A 23,411-nucleotide genomic window follows, 5' to 3' on the forward strand; every position below is an offset into this window, starting at 1 on the left:
TATTATTATGATACTTAGAGAAATATAAGTACCAAAGAACCATGATTATGTGCCATCACAATGGGTGAGATGTACTGAAAATGTAAATAACTAAATTGCCTTAGCTAATACAAATTCTGTCCCTCCTTAATTGTAAAATATTGTCTTCTACAATATGAACAGATAATTTCCCTGAAGTGGGTTATATTCAACGCAACCTCATTAAGGTATATGAAAGTGGATTCCACATTTTCTTAATGACACAGCATTGTTATTATAAACCTAAATCATGCCCCTGTGCCTTTGATGGGATGAAGGAACGGTCTGGCCAGGGTTGCTAAGGCCTCACCACTGGAGGACTGTCAGGTTCTGCTTGATGCTCGAGCTCTGGGAGGCAGGTGTGAGAGGCAGAAGTGAGTGGGTTTTCACTAGAGTCAGGGTGCCCCTGAGGCCATGGGGTCTAGAAGGCAGCTGTGATCATAGGGCCAAAGAGTCTGGCTAGACAAGAGTCCAACAGGTCCAGCTCCCAGAATGTGACACCTTCACACCCATTCCCTCTGTCCCTCCTGCCAATATAAGACATGTCTCTGTGTTTCTGGGTCTACAGATGTTGGTAAACATCAGGTGGTTAATCCCAATTGGTTAAGAAAAAGTATGTCACGGAGTCATGAACACATCATCATCATCATCATCATCATCATCATCACAACAACAACAACAATGATCATGAAGGCTGAAACTTATCAATTCTTAAGTACCACATTCTCTGCTAAGGCCACCAATGTGGTAATTTATTCTACAGAAGATCCATAGCCAAGTTGGCAGTGTTGTTGCTCCCATTTTAGAGAGCGGGAAAATGAGGTACAGAGATGCCAAGTAACTGTTATGAAGAAGTCACATGATTACTAAGTGTCAAAAGAAAGATTTCAATTCAGTTAGTCTAACTTCTGGGCCCTCTGCCTTAATCACTGTAAATAATTCTTGAAGTGTCAAGAGACACTACACAGAAGAGTTATTTGGTCTGCTACCTTGTAAAAACCATGGATTAAAAAAAAGAAAGAAAAAGAAAGCTAAGCAGGCACTATTATTATTAATTATTATGATTGAAGGATCCCTCAGAACCTTTAAGATGCTGCTGTGCTTTTGACTTGGTAAGAGAATATGGTCATAGTTTAGGGGGCTTTCCTTGGAGAAATCCCCCTTCCATATCCCCACCCTGAGAATCTTGTCTTGTACCACACCTTTTGAAGTGCTCAGAGCACTGTTTACATTCGTCCTAAAGGGCTGCACTGTGATAAGTACACATCATTTCTAAATGGGGTCAGGAAGATGCAGCATCTACACAGCAGGGTGCTTGGCAGAGACCCCGTGGAGTGCCCTCCCTTGGACTCCAAGCGCTGTGGGACCTGGTCTCGGCTGAGGGAAGACATGGCTTTTTCTGCTGGCTCTTCAGACAGCTGTGCTGCATGGCCACCTTTATGTTTCTGCTGCCCGGGGTCTGACCCCCAGACAGCTTGAGCTGATAGTGTTAGCAGCTCCTAGACTGCAATGACCTTCCTCAGAACCCTGACGGCCAGTCATCAGTGAGTACAGGTGGAGTATCCCTTATCCAAAATGCTTGGGATGGAAGTGTTTCTAACTTCAGATTTTTTTAAATTTTGGAATATTTGGTTTATACTTACAGATTGAGCATCCAAAATCTGAAATTCAAAAATCTGAAATCTGATTGAGCATTTCCTTTGAGCATCATATCGGCTCTCAAAAAGTTTCAGATTTTAGAGCATTTTAGATTTTGGATTCTCAGGTCAGAGATGCTCAGCTGGTACTAGTATTGGTGCTTCTGGGTACTTCTAAAAGTGCAATGTGTACTGATATAATTTAGGCCAAATTATTGCGATCATAAGGAAGAGAAATAAAATGTTTTGATTAAATGGTGCAAAGAAATTATATTTTTATTCCATAGTCATCTTTATGCAGTTTTTTAAGTATAATATTTTATTCACATACTCTAAATGAAAACTAAGTTGAGGCTAACAATTCATAGACGGACTTACGAGCGTGGTGAATGTACAGAGAACGTGAATGCTACCTACCTACCCCCAACTATCTCTGCACTGCAGTTGAGTGGGTGACATCCCTTTAGAGAGCAGAAGCTCAGGGCAAACTAGAGGCTACTGAAGAATGATTTTTCCATAATAATGGTAGTAATATGATTATTTGTTGTTAGTGTTAATAACACAGTTACTACTTATTGGCACATCACTGACGTTTTTTAACCATTGCCTTTAGACTTCCCAGCATCTCCAGATGATGGCTGTGAACCCATCAAGGCAGAGGTGGGCTCTGGGCCTGGGCTGTGTGGCTCTACTGTCCAGGCTGTGGCCCAGCCCTATATCCCACCCTTGACAGAAGGAGTTAGTGAACAACGCATAGGCCTTCTGAGCTAAGAGCTCACGTGAGCCCAAACTAGAGAGACTGGGCACTCACTGCAAAATCACCTCGTGCTAATGGGCCTGGATCCAGGGTCCCGCCTGGTTTCCCCCGAGTCTCCTTTACCAGTCTGAGTGCCCGTGAGCTGTGTCGGCTGCACCTACCCCCGTGTGCTTTCAGCCCATGTCCTGGGACCCCTACTGAGGCCTGTGTTATACATGTCCATTCAAAATAGCCAGCCGGGGAGACAAAACAATCACCACACAAAGCATTCAGGCTTCCCAAATCCACTTCGAAGGGGGGAAAAAAAGTAGTGGCAGCAGCAGTACAAAATTTTTTAATAATGGTGAGAATGCCTCATTTTGTAACATTTGCGTGGTGTTTTCACATTGATTTATAAACTATACTTATGCCATTGCCATTTCCAGATTTAAGAAGTCCCCAGGTGCATGTGAATGTGATGTTAAAGAAGAACCTTAAAATATTCTGACATCTTAGATTTCCATACATTCCATAAGCAACCATGGTTTGCAGTTATATATAAAAGTAGTTTCTAGGGCCTTCAATTCTCCTCTCTGCTTTTAGTAGCAGTTCAGAGCTTGGTGCAGGGGAGAGCATGTGCTGGAGACGGAGGATCAGGCTGTGTGGCCCAGCTGAGCTCTGCAGTGCTGAGATCCTCTCTGTGGGACACAGAGAATGAGGATGCTTCCTCTGAGCATGGGGATCCAGAGGGGATAAAACTAGGGTGCTGAACAAATCTGCACCCTGCGTTGGAGAGTTGGGCGGGAACCATGTGCAGAGTGGCATGGGCTCTGTCCCAGAGTGGCGTCCTGGCAGTGCTGGCTTGTCAGTCTTGCACTGCCTCCCAGCCTCAGTTATGTTTGTTTTTTGGGTTACTGGGGATGAAGGACTATGGTTAGGCTCTCTGCTTTGAAAGTCTGCTTTGTGAGGGAAGCCTTGACGTTGCAATGTGGAGGGAGCCGTTCTCTCCATTGTGTCCTGAAAGACACATTAAGCATCACATTTAGCGGCATTAGTTGCATGGGAAGAAAACAGCTGACCCTGTGAAGCTGCCTTGCTTCCTTGAGACTTCTTAATATTTCAGAAGTACAGTCTCCAAGAGAGCATGTCGGCTGCAGTAGTTACATCCCACCCACAAGTTGGGAGTGGCCCCTGCCTGTCCTGCAAATGTGGCTTAATTTAATAAGCTTGGGTCATGTCACCAACCAGCGGTGGCCCCTGGTCTGCATGTCTTCAAATGATTCACTGCAGAATCTTTGTATAACAGGAACTGTCTATTGCTAGGGGAGGGAGAATTACAAAATATGATTCTTACGTGGCTTTAGACTAAATCAAGCTCCATCGGGAAACAATGAGATCATTTATACAATACTATGTGAAAAGTTCAACATAATGACATTAAAAAAAAAAAAAAGACCTGGTCACTTGCCCCAGAGGATGGTGAGATTCTCTGTAATGAGTAAAATCATTAACCCTTGACTTGAGCAAACCCTTGACTAGAGCAAACCCTTGACTTAGCAGCTTGTATACAGACTCTTTCTTAGTGGAGGAGGGAAATTGCTCTGTGAAGTCATCTGCCCTCAGCAACGTCCCTCAACTATTCCTTTCTATTTGAGCTCAGGACTGGATCTCGTCATTAATAATTTGAAAAAGCATTGTCTCGTCCCTTTTGCTACCCATAAGCATCGTAGTGGGAATTACTTTCTCCTGACGGGCAGTCTCACTGAGCTCTCGCTCACAGCCCCAGACAATTGGTGCTTAATGTGAAATTCTGGGTTTATTTTCATTTCTCCAGTGTTCTTAAAGAGCACATTCTTCCTTGCTGCCCTGTATATCTCTGTGTCCACTCTGGGAATTCCATCCTCTGTACCAGCAAGGTGCAGCGGAGGGGATGCCCTGCACGCTCCCACTTCCTTGGAGCAAAGATGTCAGCTTTCCTGGCCCGGCGTGTGACATGCTGCCCAAATGACACATTGCATGCTCAGTAGTATTCAGTCGTCATCTCTGACTACTTCAGGCTGTTTGAGAAAACATGAAGACAGGAGAGAAAGGAAGACCAGTGTGGCAAAGCCTCAGCCTCTCACCACTCCGTTCTTTTCTAGGGATCACTACTGTGCTGACGATGACGACCATCAACACCCACCTCCGGGAGACCTTGCCCAAAATCCCCTATGTCAAAGCCATTGACATGTACCTGATGGGCTGCTTTGTCTTTGTGTTCCTGGCCCTTCTGGAGTACGCCTTTGTCAACTACATTTTCTTTGGAAGAGGCCCTCAAAGGCAGAAGAAGCTTGCGGAAAAGACAGCCAAGGCGAAGAACGACCGTTCAAAGAGTGAAAGCAACCGGGTAGGCCCCCCACCGCCTCGACCCTGCCTGGACCCTACAGCTCATCATCTTGTCCCCTTGCATGACTTTTGAGTGGGAGTTGTATGGGCTCGTTGATCGTGATCTGAAATACTTCCTGGTGCAAGTCACTGGGCTTCATATAAAACCAACATTAGTGCAGATGCAGGGGAAGCCAAAATCTTTTATAGTTTCCTACAAAGAGAACAGAGTGTTGTGGATGCTGGAATGAATGAAACTCAGAGGTGTGGGGCCTACGCTGGATGTACAGGAGCATTTGTCCAGAATGTTTCAATGTTATACTTGAAACATTGAAACTTGAAACATCTTATACTCATCTGTGTGGTCCTGTACCTAGTACAGAGCATTACAATGACATTACAATTTTAGTTGTAAAATTACCAATTTGGCAATCCAGCATGCCACCATTCTTTGCACTCTCGTCCACCCTCCATCCTCCCTCCGGCCACAGTCCCTGGGGGAAAGGAAGGGGCACAGGGAATGAGTAGGGCAGGCAGCAGACCTGCCCTTGTCCTGGCTCCTCCCGATGTGTTCTGCCGGAAGCCAGGGCTGGGCAGACCCGCGCTCGTGGATTAGGAAGCCCATGAGCCTCACTCTCTGAGTGTGCTCACCACACACCTCCTCCCGCCCAGCTCAGCAGCGGTGCCACGTCCTTCCAATCGCAGAGTCACTTTGTCTTTAGATGTCATTTCAGCTTAGTATTAACAAAAGCAGTACGTTACTGCAAGTATAAATAATATTTTAATGAAAGCACATTATAGTTTCAATATAATTTTAAAAATGTATCATTTCATCTCTTGTATCCCCTCAAATCCTCAAAAATATATTTCTACCTGTTTATATATTAGGCTTGTTCCTACACTTCTGGGTTTTTTTTTTTTTTTTTAATTCTTCTTGTTAAACTTACTTATTTCTCAAGCCTGTGGAAGTTTCCTTGCCCTTTCTGTCCACTCAGTGCCATCACGGGTCCACACCTTCTAGGGAGACTCACTAGCTCCTTGGAGCACTGCCTGTGCCCAGAGGCCCAGCGGTGGCCCAGAGGAGGGCCACAGACGTTGGTGAATGAATGGAAGCATGTTAAAATGAATGTAAATGGCTCCCTTCCTTTCAGCAAAACATAAATAGAGTTGGTCAGAAAAGCCCAGGATCTGTGAATAAAACCAGGCTTTCCACAGGCAAAATTATCTTGAATTTCTTACTGGAAAATATACTTAGTACCATACTGTTACGTTTCTAAATAGGTCCGCGTCCTACTAGGAATACACAATGTGCTTTGGTCATGCTGTTTCCAAGGAAACTAGAATTCATTACATCATTACTGTTTCCATCACAGAGGCACACGTACACACACATATTCATACAATGCTGTCTTCCCAAATTCCCTCTTAATTTATAAATTTGCTTCCTTTCTTCTAAATGAGACTATTTAGAATGGTCAAATGGTTGTGCTACAGAAATACCTTTTTGAGTGTGAAGCTGAAAATTTGAAACAAAAAAAAAACAGACAAAAAAACCTATGACATCCACAGAGAAAATTAGCAGAATGTAGAAAGAATATATTATAAATCATATACAGAAGAAATTTTCAGTTGATTCATAAGTCCATTTTTATTGTTTGTTTTTCTAAAAATTTGTTTCTCTGCTTTCTCAGCAATTTTGGTAAAGTCTTAACATGTTCCTATTTTTAAGAATCTGTAATGTAGATCAGTTCATAAAGGCAACATACAAATGCATGTATACTAATTTTAAATGCATTTTTGATGCTTTCAAAGATAAGCACTAGAAATTATTCCTGACTGCATCTGAGAATGTAGTGATAAATTATAAATAGGAATGAACCTCCCAAAAAGTTTATGTCAAGTGATGTGAATGCATTAAAGGGAAATGAGAAATGAGCCAAATTTTATGCACAACAGAAATGGCGCTATATACACGGGCCAGCAGCTCTGGCCAGCAGCTCTGTTCGTTGATTGCCAGCGATGACACTGATATTGTTTATCAGCATGGCCAAAAACAGCCTGCAGGTTTGCCCTGACTGACAGCTTCTGGCTCTACACAGGGACTTGGCTTGTCATTGTCTTTCCTGAGACCACTTTCTGTGTCCTGCAAGGCATGTCAGGGGAAGACAGAGCCCTTAGGGACACTGTAGGCAACTTATGGGGGATCTGTGCCACCAACATTTGCCTCTGGGGCTATGACTTTACTTATCCTAATGTAAAACCATGAATAGATTTTACTTATACTTAGTGGTTATGCAATATTTTAAGTTAGTAGTTGATTCATGAATGCTCAAAATGTTCCCATGTTCACTTAGTGTCTCCTCAGCCCAGTGGTATCGTGTAAGAGTTGACCTTAGTTTATTTGTGCATACATCTATTTGTTCCTGAGTTGTCTGTATACCCAAGAGTTTGTCTTTGGTTGCACTGCATTGCATTATGGTTTCAAGCCTTGTGATATTTTGCAAGTTGACCAATTGGTATTTGAATTTCATGAGGTGGCAGAAAGTCATAATTCTTAGCAAAAAAATCAGAGCTGAAGACTCAACCTCATTCTTACTAAAGAGCAAGATTTCATTCCTCACATGACAAATCCTTTCTCCTTCTCCTAAAACTAGAGTATTTCACCTAACTAGAAGCTAGAAGGTAATTAGAGAATGAGATTTCAACTGTGTGCCAATCTCGTGACATATTTTGGGAAAAAAACAAAAATCCTTCTGTGATATATTCTGAATGAGATGTTTTTAGTCTTGAATGTTTGCACCTGTCAAGGTTATAGAGCAGGAAGAAAAACTACATTGAAATCAATGATTCTAATTATAGTAGATATGAGACGAACCCTTCAAATAAGGAGTATTCATGAAATGATTTAAGAATTGCAAGTCACGTGTCATTCTATAGAGGGCATTTCAGCCTTGTATTTCACCTATAATCACTTCTTTCTATTTTAAGACTTAAATTCTAGATAATAAAAGGAGATTAGCATCTCTTTTGAAAATATTTGTTTAAAATATTTAGTTTCTAAGATTTAACAGATTTTAATAACCCTTTAGTTCTTTCAGGAAAAAAAATCTGCTTATAAGTTTGGCATAAATTTTCTACACATTGGTTTATGTTTAAATGAAAACGGAGTGAGTGGTGTTTGCCATGGCTTTGGTCCCACTGGACCACTGGTCCCACTGGGTCCCTCTGGTCCCACTGCTAAGATTAAAGGCATGAGCCGCTACGCCTGGCCAAAGGAGCTTTTAATATGTTATTCTTGATAACTAGAAAAGAGGTGGTATTTAAAAATGTATTTAAAGGGCAATATGTAATATTTTTTAAAACCCGTTACTGATTATTTAAACTGTCGCCTGCTAAACCCACGGAGAATCTTCTTATACTCATCTGTGTGGTCCTGTACCTAGTACAAAGCATTACAATGACATGTAGCTGGTGTACAGTAATGTCCTGCATGAATAATCTCACATAATTACAGATCTTTCATGCGCATGTCTCCAGTGAGGTGTCCCGCCTTCTGAAGTGGACGACTGGGCTTTTTTCATCTCACAGTTTTTTCTCTAAAACATTACATAGGCTGTAGAGAACATTTTTCTAGAGCTAAACAATGTTTCCTGTCTTTTCCTACCTTCAGGAAAATAATTCCAGTTTTCTGAGATTCTAATTAATATGTAATAAACCGATTATTATTATTGAAAAGAATAAATTCTACATCACTACTTTAAAAAAAAAAACCAAGCATCTGCCACTACCTTTGGTTATTGTCTGACTCAACTTCAGATAAATTTTAGTTTTAAACCCATAAGCTTACCATTAAGGTAAATGTATTTAAAATGTTGGACAGTGAAATAAAATCTAATGGCGGTGATTTGACAAATGGCCTCAATTTATTAAATTTCTGTAAGTGGTAACTGAATGTATTTTCTGTCATGATGCAAAATCAGCTGTCTGGTGGAGTATCACACACATTCCTCACAGTAAACTGAATTAACTGAACACACAGGATGAATAGGATCTTGCGACGCCCTCTCCAGGACACGTGTCACAGTGTGAGCTGAGCAGCGCACTGCCTCACTGCCCAGTTCTCTCCTTTGTGGCACAAGCACCGTGGCAAGCGCTGGTGAGAGGTGAAGGACAGTAGACGGGGTTCTGTCCTGGAGAATCTTGCTGTTAATTATTCTTGGTGCAAAGGCCAACTTGGCTATCAGTCGCACTCTCCCTGCTGCATTCAAATCACTCCCTTCTTAGGGAGATGAATGACTGCTCCCCGCGGGAGGATGTGGCCCCAGCGCCCCCACCGCTGGCCCCGGGTGGCCTGTGCAGTGGATGTGCTACTGCCAGGGGCATCTGTTTCAGCCACACCTGAATTCATCTGTGGGCTTCTCCTCCCACATTCCTCTTGGTGCAGTGAGAACTCAGTCTCCCAAACCATCGGGTGCTTCCGAAGTCCTGAAGACACAAAAACAGAGTTTGTCACTGGAAGGGCTTTGCTGCTGCTCATTCCAGGGAAAGATTTAAAAAAGGAAGCGATATAGGACAGAAGTTCCAAAATCTTATCAAGGTCCAACCTTGCAGGTCCGTTGGAGATACAAGCACCTTTACAGTTTTCCTTCCACTGGATAAAAAATAAGAAAATGGTAACTTTTTCCTGTTAATGCCCCTCTCCCCCTGCTTCACTCCTGTGATGTGTCTTGGAGAAAGGCCTTCTCCCCGGCACGGGTCATGATGTTACCTTGGTCCATTTCCAGCCCTGAGTGCCTCAGCCTGTCTGGCTTCCATCCTAAGGAGTCTGCTCCGTCCATGGAGATCCCCACGGTGACACTTCATTCTGTGGTTCAGAGGCAGCATCAGTTTAAAAAAACTGAGCTCCACCCGGGCTGATGACACACCTGTCACAGTATGGGTCCTCCTGCCCAGAGCTTGGGAAGGGGTGGGCGTCCATGGCCCCAGGTGGGATCCTACTGGCGAGCAACTCTACTCCTTCCCCACTCTCCGAACTGCAGAGATGCAGAGCCCTCCGGGCAGTGGCCAAGAGTTGCTGCAAGGCTTAGAGAAACCACTGAGGTTTGTTGCCGTGGCGTGGGGGAGCCGTTACTCCCAAGCTTTTGGCATTTCTCTTCCAGACTGCCCTAAAGGACACAGAGACCAGGGCAGTGTACTCTAACTAGGGTCCCTAATTCATTCTCGCCTCTCAAATTCAACTTTTACTCTTTATCCTGCAGCTTGAGCTGTGTTTCAGAGATCTGTCACTTTTCTACTTAGAAATCACTTTCCCTTCCGGTTACCTAAATGGTAAAGTTGAAATTTTTTAATGTGACATATGGAATACCTTGCCATCCTGAGTCTAATCCACATTCCCTTCCGATGCTAGGTGTACTTCTCTGTTATGACAAGAGGATATGAAAATGATGACAACGGTGATGATAATAACAGTGGCCCATCCATCTTGAGCTTAGAGCGTGCTGGGAACAGTGTTTACCTTTCTCAGAGCATGGCAGGGACTCTTCAAGCCTTTGTTATAATGTTTTTCCTGCTTTTTGCCTGAAAAATATCTACTCATTCTTTGAGGCCAAAGACAAATGTATCTTCCTCTCACCTCCTGTAGTAGTTTTGACTGCTGCTGTAACAGATTACTGCAAATTTAGTGGCTTAAAATAATATCCACTTTTTTAATCTCACAGTTCTGTAAGGTCTGTGGGTAGAGTGGGACATAGCTGGGTCCTTCTCTTAGGGTCTCACTAGGTTGAAGTCAAGGTATTGGCGGTCTGTGTTCCTCTCCAGAGGTGCTGGGGATATGTGTGCTCCCAGGTTCATTCAGGTGGCAGCCAAATACAGTTCCTTGTGGCTGTAGGACTGAGGTCTGCATTGCCTTTGGCTGTCAGCTGGGGCCAGTCTCTGTTCCTCTTGCGTGTCCTACACCTTCTTATGTTTTCCTGGCAGCCCTGTCCATCAAGGGCAAATTGAGTCCTTCTCAGGCTTTGAATCTCTCTGACTCTCTCCTCTGTTTCCAGCTGGAGAAATTTCTCTACTTTTGAAGGCTCGTGTGATTATATTGGGCCCACTCAGAAAATCTAGGATAATCTCCCTATCTCAAGGGCTATAACCTTAATGATTTCTACAAAGTCCCTTTGCATGTAGGGTAACATGCTCACAGGTTCTGGTGAGTAAGGTGTGACCTCTTTTGGGGCCATTATCCTGGCGACCACACCTTACCTTCCCCAAGCATAATTAAGTGACTTTGAATGGCATTGCCAAACCATGGTGTAGACATCTCAGAGTCTTCTTTGGTGCCTTTGTGCCCAAGCCCTAGTGGCCCTTGGATATTTGTAGCCCTTCCTGTGGCCCAGCCACCTTGGTGCATGGGGGCCATCCCACCTGGGGTCCTAGCCCCGCGCAGTCAGAACTCCTCTCTCCCCACCTCACCTCCTGCTCATCTAGCCGAATGCCTTTACTGAAATGATAGAGTACATAGCAGATGAGAAGACACAAATTAACATAGCAAAACATTATTCTTCCATAAAATAACTAGTTTTGTGAAAGTGTTGTGGGGGAAGCCACAGACACTTAATCTAGTGCTAGAAAAAGGGGTAGGCTTTCCACAGACAAAGAAAGGACAGAGGAGATGGTCCTCTGGGCAAAGGGATGCAAGAGAGATGGGGACGTGTGGGTCTGCTGGAGCGAGTGCCCGGGGACTGCGGAGTGTGTGGTGGGGCCGTGGCAGGGATGGGTACTGCTCAGAGGGGGGAAGCTACAGACTCAGCCCGGAAAGGACTGTGCAGGGACCACAGCCCCAGGATGTGCTGTTGAAGGTTGAAAGTTCCATGGCAGACCAACCAACCAACAAATGGACCATTGACATCATGAAAGGTCTGAAGCTGTGGTTAGCACAGAATAAAATGTTATCATTTTAAAGTTTGGCTCCCCTGTGGGAAGGACTAATATAGCCTTTAAAGAAGAGGCCTCGGCCGGGCGTGGTGGCTCACGCCTGTAATCCTAGCACTCTGGGAGGCCGAGGTGGGCGGATTGTTTGAGCTCGGGAGTTTGAGACCAACCTGAGCAAGAGCGAGACCCCGTCTCTACTAAAACTAGAAAGAAATTAATTAGACAACTAAAAATATATAGAAAAAATTAGCTGGGCATGGTGGCGCATGCCTGTAGTCCCAGCTACTTGGGAGGCTGAGGCAGGAGGATCGCTTGAGCCCAGGAGTTTGAGGTTGCTGTGAGCTAGGCTGACGCCACGGCACTCACTCTAGCCCGGGCAAAAGAGTGAGACTCTGTCTCAAAAAAAAAAAAAGAAGAGGCCTCTTTCCAGGACCAGGGTGGGGTGAGGGGATCCTACTTGGGTTGGGGGATCTGTATCTACTCCACGGAGTCATTGGGAGTGTCCTTCAGTCACAGAACTATCCACAGTAATTTGGATATTTTATATTATGGGAAAAGGGGATGCGCTGACTTCCAAAGAAAAAGGCGAGAACATAGTTTCTATCCACGGTGTAGTTGTGGAAAAAAATGGTTATAACACCAACGTTAACATTATGAAAGTCATTTTTATGTTAATTTTCCCTTCAGGAAGAACTTGTATCCATAATGTGAAATTTCAATTCGAAAAATCCCTGCCCCCTCATTATACCCAATCTTCCATGTGAACATTTTTAAATCAAGGAAATAAAATCTCTAAACTGCAATTAATCTCCAAAATGACAGTTTTCAATAGAAGGGAGTGCTGGATTTGACAGGTGTACAGTTTCTCCTGAAACATGTGACATGATTGCATGCCGTCACTTTGCCCAGGGTTTGCAGATGAAGATTAGGTTCATTGGTGTGCTAGCTGTCTAAAGGTGTGCGTTTTCCTTCCAACCAGGTGGATGCACATGGGAATATTCTGTTAACGTCACTGGAGGTTCACAATGAAATGAATGAGGTGGCAGGCGGCGTTGGCGATACGAGGAATTCAGCAATATCCTTTGACAACTCAGGAATCCAGTACAGGAAACAGAGCATGCCTAGGGAAGGGCATGGGCGATTCACGGGGGACAGAAGCATCCCACACAAGAAGACCCATCTACGGAGGAGGTCTTCGCAGCTCAAAATTAAAATCCCTGATCTAACCGATGTGAATGCCATAGACAGATGGTCTCGGATCGTGTTTCCATTCACTTTTTCTCTTTTCAACTTAGTTTACTGGCTGTACTATGTTAACTGAGTGACTGTACTTGATTTTTCAAAGACTTCATTTAACACTGAGTGAAATATTACTCTGCCTGTCAAGTTTTTATACCTGTACACACACAAACACACACACGCAGACACACACATATATACATACGCAATTGTATATATATGTGAACTTTCTCAGCATATATATAAAATACACGTGTATATGAGGATGTATGTGTATATGTTTATACACACAGGTTGTGAGTACCCATGTGTATATAAAACACATACACATACATATATACATTTTGCAGCTATGGACAATTTAACACAGGATGCATATTAAAGAAAGAGTTTTTTCTTTTTTAATTGAAAGGGACAAGTATCATCTAAATATTATGCCTTGAGAATGAGGGCGTGAAACACAATATCATCCCAAAATGTGTCTTTTATTATCATTAAGTTAGATGTTTTAGTTTAAAAATCAGAAAGACATTCTTAGTTAATCTTTGAAAACTCATACAGTGGTATTACTAGTTGAAAATGGGTCACATACTTCATATCCTCTCTTTGAGTTTAGTGAGCAAAGGCATTTTGGCTGCGCTGGTGATGGGCTTTGTTTTCATCAGGCATACTTTTCCTGGAACGCATTAGGGGCGAGGTGAGTCGCCGGCAGTGCACTTACCTGCTGTCTTAAACGTAGGTAGATCCCACATTGATGCCTGAATGACCATCTTTGAAAACCCATCAGGAATGAATGGCATCTCAGTGTAAGTACTCTAATATACAGTGTGTGTTTTTGTTGTTCATTTGGAGTGGATCCAGCTTAACTGTCATGTGGAAACACAGTGGCACGTTTTGGCAATGACATTTCAATCACCGAAAATGTGCTCTACATCTCGTACGGATTTCTAGGCCTGATATCTAACAGAAAGCATAGACGTCTCAGGTTATTTGTTACTCTAAGGTAAAACCATCTAGGATGATTTTCCCCCTTGCAGTTATGTTATCAATCATTCTTATAACATTGTATGTTAATAGAAAATATATTTGCATAATATGCATATATATGTATATTTACCAAGATTTTGTTTCTTATGCTTGCTACCATGGCAGCATGCGATGTCGGATTTTCCTTTCTGTGATGTTACTACTTTCTGTTATCTAGAAATTAAGATTGAAGCTAAAACACTTCTATTGTTCAATTTCAGAAACTAAAAAACATCCTCATGCCTTTATTTCTGTATCTGACATATTTCATAAGCACATCCAACTACTCCTAGACTGACTAGGATTCTGCAGGAACACAACCCGTACACACCACGCATCACCCCACAACCCATGACCGTTCTCTGAGGCAAAGGAAGGCAACCCGACAACACACACAGTCGCTTTGGGTTCCTTCTGATCCACAGCCTCATCAGTATTTGGACTTTTTAAAGCTCGTAGAAACAAGACAAGGTGCACCGGTTTCATAGACGCAACCTTAACTTACTATTTAGATGAGATCTTTCTAAAGAAAACAAAGAGATGATATATTTTTTGTAAACAATATTTCTATCACAGGCATCCATAAACCGAAATGACTACAGTTGTGCAAACAGGTGTCACAGTGAAGTTGAGCATTTGGAGAAAAAAATAAAAAGCAAAATATGCAGGCAGAACTGCGAAATTAAGACTTTATCCCAAAATGCTGCATATGCCTCTGCCCCTCTGTTCTATCCAAAACTAGTGACAGGAGTCTGCCCACCACTCTCATGGCTGGCACCAGTTTTCCACATAGGTAGAGGACCACCCTCCCCGAGGGTGCATGTGGTGTGGACTGTCACCATGAGCTGACCACTACTTGATCTTTCTTTGGTGGCCATAACAACCTTTAGTTCATGGACATCTGTAACAGTTCAAAACCCGCCATCAGATAAAACATAATCCACAAAATCTCATGCTAGAGGAAATTATTAATTTTTGTACCCTTCCCTTCCTTCATTCCTATCTTTCTCCAACGTCTTCTCTCAGCGTCTTCTCAGCCGCTGCTCTCTCGTTTTGTTTTTATCTGGAGACTAAGCCAGTGATTTTTTTTTTTGTCTTTGGCTTTTCTCTGACAAATATTTTTCATGGGTAACAAGGGGGGGATCCTAAAAGTTAAACAGCTTGGGAAAAACCTTGTAAGTGGCCTTATCATTGTTAACATGTTAAAGAAAAAAAGACATTTGCAAAGACCTTATCCCTTTCAATACTTCAGGTATCTTTTTCTGTATCCGGTAATTCAAGGTGTGAGTTCCACATGCAGAAGAGGGACCCCAAAATGCAAATGATCATGGAAAAAAAGCAGTCAATGGTCTATTAAGTATATAATTTATACTATTCAGAGCTGTGACATTAATTCTTTCTGGGAGAAAAGTGATCTAAAACTTTTCAATGCATAGTTGAGGTACCCAAATATCAAAGGCAGAGACCCCATGGGGCTCAGAAGAGCTGCAGTCTACTTCCCAAGGTTTTCTGGATATAAATTTGCATGGTATAGTCATAATAGCTTTTGAGCTTTTTATATGCATTTGGCACCAAGACTGGGATCCACAACTTTGTAGACACTGCGATGAAGTTAACATAATAGCTATACTATAAATAGTGTTTGTAACTACACACACACACACACACACACACACACACATACACACACAAATACATACATATATTCTGTAAAAAAGAAAAACTTTTTAAGATCCTTGGGTATGTGTTTGCTTTACTCCATTTCAGAAGAAAATTACTTTTCTTCTAATAAAATTATTTTATAGCTTCTCCATTTTTAAAAGTTATGAGAAGTATTGAGAAGAGAACTCTGTGCTAACAGAAGAGAGTTGAATGTGATTCTCTGTTCTGTTAAAATGATCTCTCATCACTTCACAGTAGCTATTCGAGCCAGTGAGTGAGCCTTGCTGAGGAATCCTAACCTGAACCTGTGACATTATTACGAGGTGGCTGTTACCTGCACCCTGACCTCTCGAGTAAGCAGAGAAGAGTTTAATTGGAAATATGATGAGATTTCTTTCTCAACAACTGAAAGTAATAAAAAGTTCATTTTTCTAAGTAGTTCTGTCTTTCCAAAATGCTTCATGGGGGCTCAAACTGTACAGAAGAATTTTATTATGACAGTTTGTTATTACCCGGGTTCAGATATGCTTGAGACAATTCAAGAGCCCTAGTACATAACTCCCTACAGAGAAGGACTGATAAAATTTGAGCAGTCTTTAAAACAAGTGATATTCTTCCTATTCACCAACCCCAGGACTGTAGAGGGGTTTCACTGTCTATACCATGACACATTCGTTTCTCCTTGAATCTCAAATGAACTAGAAAGTACGTCTTGATAATATTCCCTTTAAGTTTGAAGGTCCGTGTACATCTGCAATATCATGTGTTTTTAATGCCAGCACCCAGAACTTTGACATGTTCACCCACTCCCATCAAAAGCATTTTTCTTCTGTCCACGCATGGAATTGACATTCTTACCAAGGAGATCATCTCGAGAGTGATGCCCAACAAGTTTGGGATTGGTCCTCAGGGGGACAGGCACATTGCACTTGTAGATGTTCATTTCCAAAATCGAGTAGCTAATTAATCCCTTGGTGTTTGTCCCACAACAGTGTGTTCTAAAAAGAGAATGTGTCCACTTTTGACTCTCCTGGCTTGAAAGTATAAACCATTCCATAATTCTCACTTTAACTCTCCACCTGAAAACCAGTTCATATTCCTGGCCATCTTATGTAAGCAAAACTAAACAATTGGTGACACGTTTTGTTACTCTTGGAATGAACTCTGGCTCTCATCTTAGTGTGAGCCATCAGTCAGAGTAACATTGACTCTTGGGGCAAAGACCTGCCCAGGTGGATTAAATTCTTCCAGGGCACTAGCTGGTGTGCCTTGGATTGATTACCTCTCCTACTGAATTGAAAGGTGCCATGTTTTCCTGAAATACTAAATTCCCAGCACCTGGGTAAACAGTGACCTCCCAGAGAGTGGCTCACACGTGCCTCTCCCTAGGACCCGCCCCGTGAACATGTCTTGTCATTCTCGTCTCATGTTTCTACTTCACAAGTCAGTGAGTGTGTTTGAGGTAAGTACAGGATAATTCTAGTAGGAATAGGCGATCGCTGTCATGAACAATTCCCATGTTGATTTCATTTTATTGTAAAGATAAATTTAAACTCAGTTTTGCTTAAGCACATTGATGTAATTTTTTGGTATTATTTGACATGAAAAAAACAGCAAAATTGAGTGATAGATACAATATGAAACTTGTTGATGAATGGATTCAAATTTATTAAAAAAGGACTAACTGACTTAAATGTGAAGACTGATTTTTTCCTCTTCCTTGGCTATCTATTGTTAAAATGGTGTGGTCATTTTAATTTTTAGTAGTACACGCCTGTTTAGGTTGTGCTGAAAGTAAAAAGAAATAAGCCCCAAACTGACTACATGTGAGACCAATTGAACTATGACTTTTTTATTAAAAAATCACAATTTACCCTGCACTTCAAAGGACAACGGGACAGAGCTCTAACTTATCCCTGTCTTTAAATAAGTATTTTAAGAAAGAAATATTTTTATATTAAAGGCCAGGGAGCCAGCCTGCAAGCAAGCTCGAGTCAAGGTGGTATTGATCCTTATCTTTAGTTCGTAAGTACTATAAGGCAATTTCTCATTTCTTCTCCAGTGAAAAGTACCAAGCAATGTCTCAGAATGAATGACTGAATTCAGATATTGGACACCTCCAACCAGACAGAGCTTTGATTGAGAAATATATCTCTAGGCTTCCAGAGAAGCTGTTGGCTCACCTGCAAACACCACAACAGTGGCTATAAGTTTTACAAAATGCCCTCAGCTAGTTAGTGTTTAATTTTGGGTTTGCCTCCAAATCACTCTAAGCAAAATAATGCAAATTATTCAGTAATTCTTTACAGGTCCTGCTTTTATTCTTTTTTTTTTCTTCTTTTTTTTTTACAATTCTGGTCTACTTTAGAAACCTGTCTTGGACACATTCCACACTAATTCTTTGCCTAAGGCTAGAACTTCACTATGGGGACATTTCTCACCTATTCATTAGACTAAAACACTATCCAGCCTGTGTGACAAGTTTAAATTACCCATAACTGTGGAAGAAAGAATTTTAAAAATCTAACTGAATTTCTTAAAGCCTCTTCTACAAAGCATCCTGCTTTTGATTGACCAAGGAAGCCTCACTGAATGTGGGGTCCAGGTATACCCAGAGAGTCTCTGGCCAGTCCACCCACTCCTGGCCCATGGCTGCCCTGTCCACGTCCACGGGTGACACCATTTTGCAATTCTTGATCTAACTACATCAAAAAAGCCTGACTCTTTGGAACCTGTGATAACATTTTTAAGGTAGGGTATTTAGCTTCTCGTAGGCCTAAACCAGCAATGGCTATTGATTGAGGCAGTCCTGCCATTAGAGAGACTGGCACTCTGTGGCTCTTGCTTTTTACGTAAACAGGCTCCAGTTAGAATCAGCAGGCAAGCAGTGTAGGGGGAACTTGCAAGTCAAATGCAATTCACTCAGATGGCAGACTGCAGCATGGTGGGTGTGGATGTGGGCTTGGGCATGTGTATCTTGAAACAAAATAGTAAACTAATTAGTGGCTCACAGCCAGATGATTGTAAGAAAATGTCTTCATGACTTACATCTCCATTTCTTATCTCACTAGGTATAGGCACTTGTCTCTTGACTCTGCATGTTTTAGATAAAGATATTCACACCACTATTCTACCTTGCATTTTTTCTCCTGCCACCTCCCATCTTCTGTTAGTGGTAACTATAATTTTTCAAGGTTCAAAGCATTTACACTCTGCCTATAATCATCAAATTGTATGTTAGCATTTGATATTGTTTACAGATTGATCCTAAAAACAGAAAACTAAGAACGACCCACATTATTGAGCTGTATGATGTAAGTATGGTTCAAGGTTTAGTATTTTGTTTGAATGTATAAAGATAAACGTCAGAAGAAAAAAATAGAAATGTTGTAGTTTCTTTGCCTGACAAGTGAGATCAGTTGATGACGTGTGAGAAAGGAGATGTCCTGTCGGCAGTTATTGCATCATTGAGCTTGAAAGCTTTTACAGTTGACACCCTAACCGCACTTCAGCCTTGAGGATTTTACCTATAAATTAACCCTGAAAGTTAAAAACAAATCAACAACGTTGGTGTTACTATGACTATATAACTATTATTCAAAGCAGAACTAAGCGGTTTGCTTGGGTTTCTTTCCAACCTTTAGTGTCTCAGTGTCTCAACTTTGGGTTATTTGAAGAAAAATATTTGTAAGGTTCAGGTCAAATGAGTTACTTTTCTTACATTCTTTCAGTTGATCACCCACGTAAGGTTTATGTTTGCATCAGGACTTTCTTAGGTTTAATTTCTCCCCAACACCTGCAAATACCCATTCTGGGATTTCTAATTTGTATTCTTTTTTTATTCATTAGGAAAAAATGATATGCTTTCTTGACTATGTGCTTAATGTTATACACTTTAGTCATTCAATTTATTGTTGGGAATATTTTCCTTTTTCTTCATGAAGGTAATCTTCTTGGCATTGACTGACTTCCTGCACAAATTAGGACTTCTGCAAAACTGATCCTAGGATTTATTTCCACTGGACTCCCAAATTAGTTCCACGATTTTCTTTTAATAGCCCATGTTTTCCCTTTCCTGGCCTTATCCCTCATTTTGCCTCAGTTCATCTTCAGTTAATGTCCCAGGAATGGTATAAGTGACAGAAGTTTCTGAGGCTTTGTGCATGTCTGAATTCTTTCCTTGGTCCTTAATGTTTAATTGGTAGTTAGCTAGGTGTTGACCTGTGTGTTGAAAAGTAATTTCCCTAGAACTTTGAAATCATTGTACTATTGTATTTTTCATCCAGTGACGCTGATAACAAGTTTGATGTCAGATGATCTTATTTACGTATAGGTCACTCACCCCCAACTCCTCACTTTCCCACCCCCATCCCCACTCAACTGACCTTGGTGCAATGATGTTTTTCTGATAATTCATGAAGGTGAATTTGGTGTGAATCTTTTTGTTTGTTTGTTTGTGGTGTTGGATCCTGGGTGAATCTTTCCATCTAAAGATCTGTATCTCTTAACTCTAAACACTTTTCTTCTATTATTTTCCAGAAAATATCCTCTGCCTTTTTTCATGTACTCCCACTAGTCAGATTTTGCACTGAATGGTTTGATCCTTAATATATAATCTTTCTCAGTTTTTTTGTCTGTTATCCATATGTCCTGGGAGATTGTTTTTATCTTTTAATAATTCTATTTCATTTTATAAATGGCATTTTCATTTTTGAGTTATAAATGACATACAAAAATTTCACATACTTAAAGTCTACAATTTAATATGGTGAAACCATCATCACAAGCAAAATAGAGGACAAATTCATCTCCCCCAAAAAATTTACTTATGCCACTTTGTAATATCTCCACCCTACTGTAAGACTCCCAATCCTGTCTCCAAGCAGCAATTAATGTGCTTCAACAACTGATGCACTAGAGATAAGTTTTCATTTTCTAAAATCTTATATAAATGTAATAAAATAGTATGTACTCTGTTTACTCTTTCACTCAGCATAGTTATGTTGAGATCCTTCCATATGGTGTGTATCAGTAGCTCACTACATTTTATTGCTGAGTATTCCATTGTATGGATATACCAAAATTTGCTTATCCATTCACCTGTTGATAGACATTTGGATTGTTTCTACCTTTGGACTCTACATATAAAGCTGCAATGAACATCCATGTACAAGTCTTTGCATACTCCTATGCTTTCATTTTTCTTTGGTAAATACCTAAGAGTAGATCTTAATGGTGGTATATGTTTAACTTTTTATGAAACTACCAAACTGGTTTCCAAAGTGATTTCACCATTGTACATTTTACCAGTTGTGTATGATAATTCCAATTCCTCTACATATTCTCCAACACTTGGTATGGTCAGTCTTTTTAATTTTAGCTATTCTAAGAGTTGTATAGTAGTGTATTTCTTTTTGATTTTAATTTGCATTTTCTTATTGACTAATGTTGAGCATCTTTCCTTGTATTTATTTCTCATCTGTTTTTCTTCATTAATAAAGGTTTAAATCTTCTGTCCATTTTTTAATTGATTTGTTTCTTATTGTATTTTGAGAGTTCTTTGTATATTTTGGATACAAGTCCTTTATAAGATATATGCTTTATAACTTTTTTCTCCTAGTCCATGGCTTTTCATTAACAGTTTTTCAGAGAGCATAAATTTTTAATTCTGATGAAGCCCAATTTGTCGATTTTTCTTTTATTTATCATACATTTGGTATTATATCTAAGAAATCTTTGCCTAACCAAAGGTCCCAAAGATTTTTCTTATGTTCTCTCCAGGAAATTTTATAGTTTTAGGTATTACATTTAGACTTAAGATACGTTTTGAGTTAACTTTTGCATATGGTTTGAGATATTAATATAAACGAAAGTTCATTTGCTACATATGCATAGCCAATTATTAAACACCATTTGTTTAAAACAAACAAACAAAAAACTATTCTTTCCCCACTGAATTGCCTTTCAATCTATGTGGATCCATATCTAGACTATCTTGTTCCATTTGGCTATGTTGAGATCAATACCACACTGTCTTAACCACTGTAGTTATTTTTTATACTAAGGCTTAAAATCATGTAGTGTTAGTTTACCCAATTTATTATTCTTTTTCAAAATTGTTTCAGCTATTTTAGGAGCTTTTCATTTCCGTATGAATTTTAGAATTGGCTTCTGAATACATATTATTTTTAAAAAAGCCTTCTGGGAATTTGATTGGAACTGCATTGAATTTATAAATCAATTTGTAGAGAACTGACATCCTAACATTGTTGCATCTTCTGACCCATGAACAATATTTATCTCTCCATTATGCCAGGATTTCTCAACCTTGGCACATTGATGTTTTGTACCACATAATTGTTTGTTGTGGGGAGCTGTTCTGGGCATCATAGGATGTTTCGCAGCATCCCTGGCCTCTGCTCACTAGATTCCAGCAGCACAACCTCCCCGGCTCCCAAACCCTAGTTGTGGCAACACAAAATGTCTCTAGGCGTTCCCAAATGTCCCCTGGAGCAAAATCCTGGTTTAGAACCACAGCTTAAATATTCTCAAATTTCTCTAGGCAATAGCTTTTGGTTTTAAGTGTAGAAGCCTTACATATCTTTTGTCACTTTTATCCTTATTATTTTATATTTTTGGATGCTAGTGTAAATGGTAATTTTAAAATTTCAATTTCTGATCAGTTGTTGTTAGTATGTAGGAATGCAATTGATTTTTGTATATTGACCTTGTATCTTCAAATATTACTAAACTCACTAAAAACTAAGTAGCTTTTAAAAATAGACTCCATCAGATTTTCTACATAGATAATATTACTGTTTCTAAATAAAGAGAATTTCACTTCTTTCTTTCCAATGTGAATGACTTTTATTTCTGTTTCTTGCTTTATTGCACCAGCAAGAACCTCCAGTACAGTGCTGAATAAAAATGTTAAGAACGTTCTTGCCTGGCTCCTGATCTGACAAAGAAAGCATTTATTCTTTCACCATCACGTTGGTGTTTGCTGTAGGTTTTTCACAGATGCCTTTTATCAGATTTCTATTCTTAGTTTTTTGAGAGTTTTTCATCAGGAATGGATATTAAATTTTGTCACATGCTTACTTCTGCTCCTAATGAGATAATAGCATGGCTATTTTTCTTTTATTCATATGGTAAATTACATTGATTGATTTGGAGGCTATTAAGCCCATCTTGCATTCCTGGGCTATACCCTACTTGGTCATGATATGTTATGCTTTTTATATATTTTTGGATTTGATTTGCTAAAATTTAAAAAAATTTCATTCATGACCACAAGCGATAGTGGTCTGTAATTTTTTTTCTTGTAATGTCGAATTTCAGTATCAAACTGATGGTAGCTTCATAGAATGAGTCGAATTATTATGTCTTCTTCAATTTTTATGAAGCATTTGTGTAACATTGGTAACATTTTGTTAAAAATATTTGATAGATTAAAGCCATTTCATTTCTTGAATTTTCTTTAAGGGAAGATTTTGAACTATGAACTCAAGTTCTTTAATGGCTAAAGGACTGTTTAAGTGATCTGTTTCTTCTTGAGTGAGCTTTGATAGTTTGTAATTCTCAGAGAATCCATTGAATCCAAGTTGTTGAATTTATTAGCATGAAGTGTTTTGTAATATCTCCTGATTATCCTTTTAATATATGTAGAATATGTAATAATATTACCTCTCATTCTTGATGTTGTGATCTATGTCTTATCTCTTTTTATTCTGATCAGTCTGGCTAGAGGTTTACCATTTTATTGATTATCTAAAAAAAAAGGCTTTTGATTTTATTGATTTTTCTATTTT

At 40.3% G+C, this 23,411-nt stretch overlaps 1 protein-coding gene across 5 annotated transcripts in view; it reads left to right on the forward strand.

The window, feature by feature from the left end:
* GABRB3 (gamma-aminobutyric acid (GABA) A receptor, beta 3) overlaps window positions 1-17,289 on the forward strand; it is a 231,646-nt gene extending 214,357 nt beyond the window's left edge. For 3 of the 5 annotated variants that reach the window (XM_012647973.1, XM_012647975.1, XM_012647972.1), the window contains 2 exons: window positions 4,533-4,777; window positions 12,653-17,289. In XM_012647973.1, coding sequence (XP_012503427.1) covers window positions 4,533-4,777; window positions 12,653-12,994 — 587 coding nt within the window. In that variant the 3' untranslated portion in view covers window positions 12,995-17,289. Of the gene's footprint in view, window positions 1-4,532; window positions 4,778-10,533; window positions 10,540-12,629 lie in introns of all 5 variants that reach the window. The other 2 variants (XM_012647971.1, XM_012647974.1) reach the window with 2 other exon arrangements.
* The last annotated feature ends 6,122 nt before the right edge of the window (window positions 17,290-23,411 follow it).

Source organism: Propithecus coquereli, unplaced genomic scaffold (assembly GCF_000956105.1).
Source record: "Propithecus coquereli isolate 6110/MARCELLA unplaced genomic scaffold, Pcoq_1.0 Scaffold28, whole genome shotgun sequence".
NCBI classification, from domain to species: domain Eukaryota; kingdom Metazoa; phylum Chordata; class Mammalia; order Primates; family Indriidae; genus Propithecus; species Propithecus coquereli.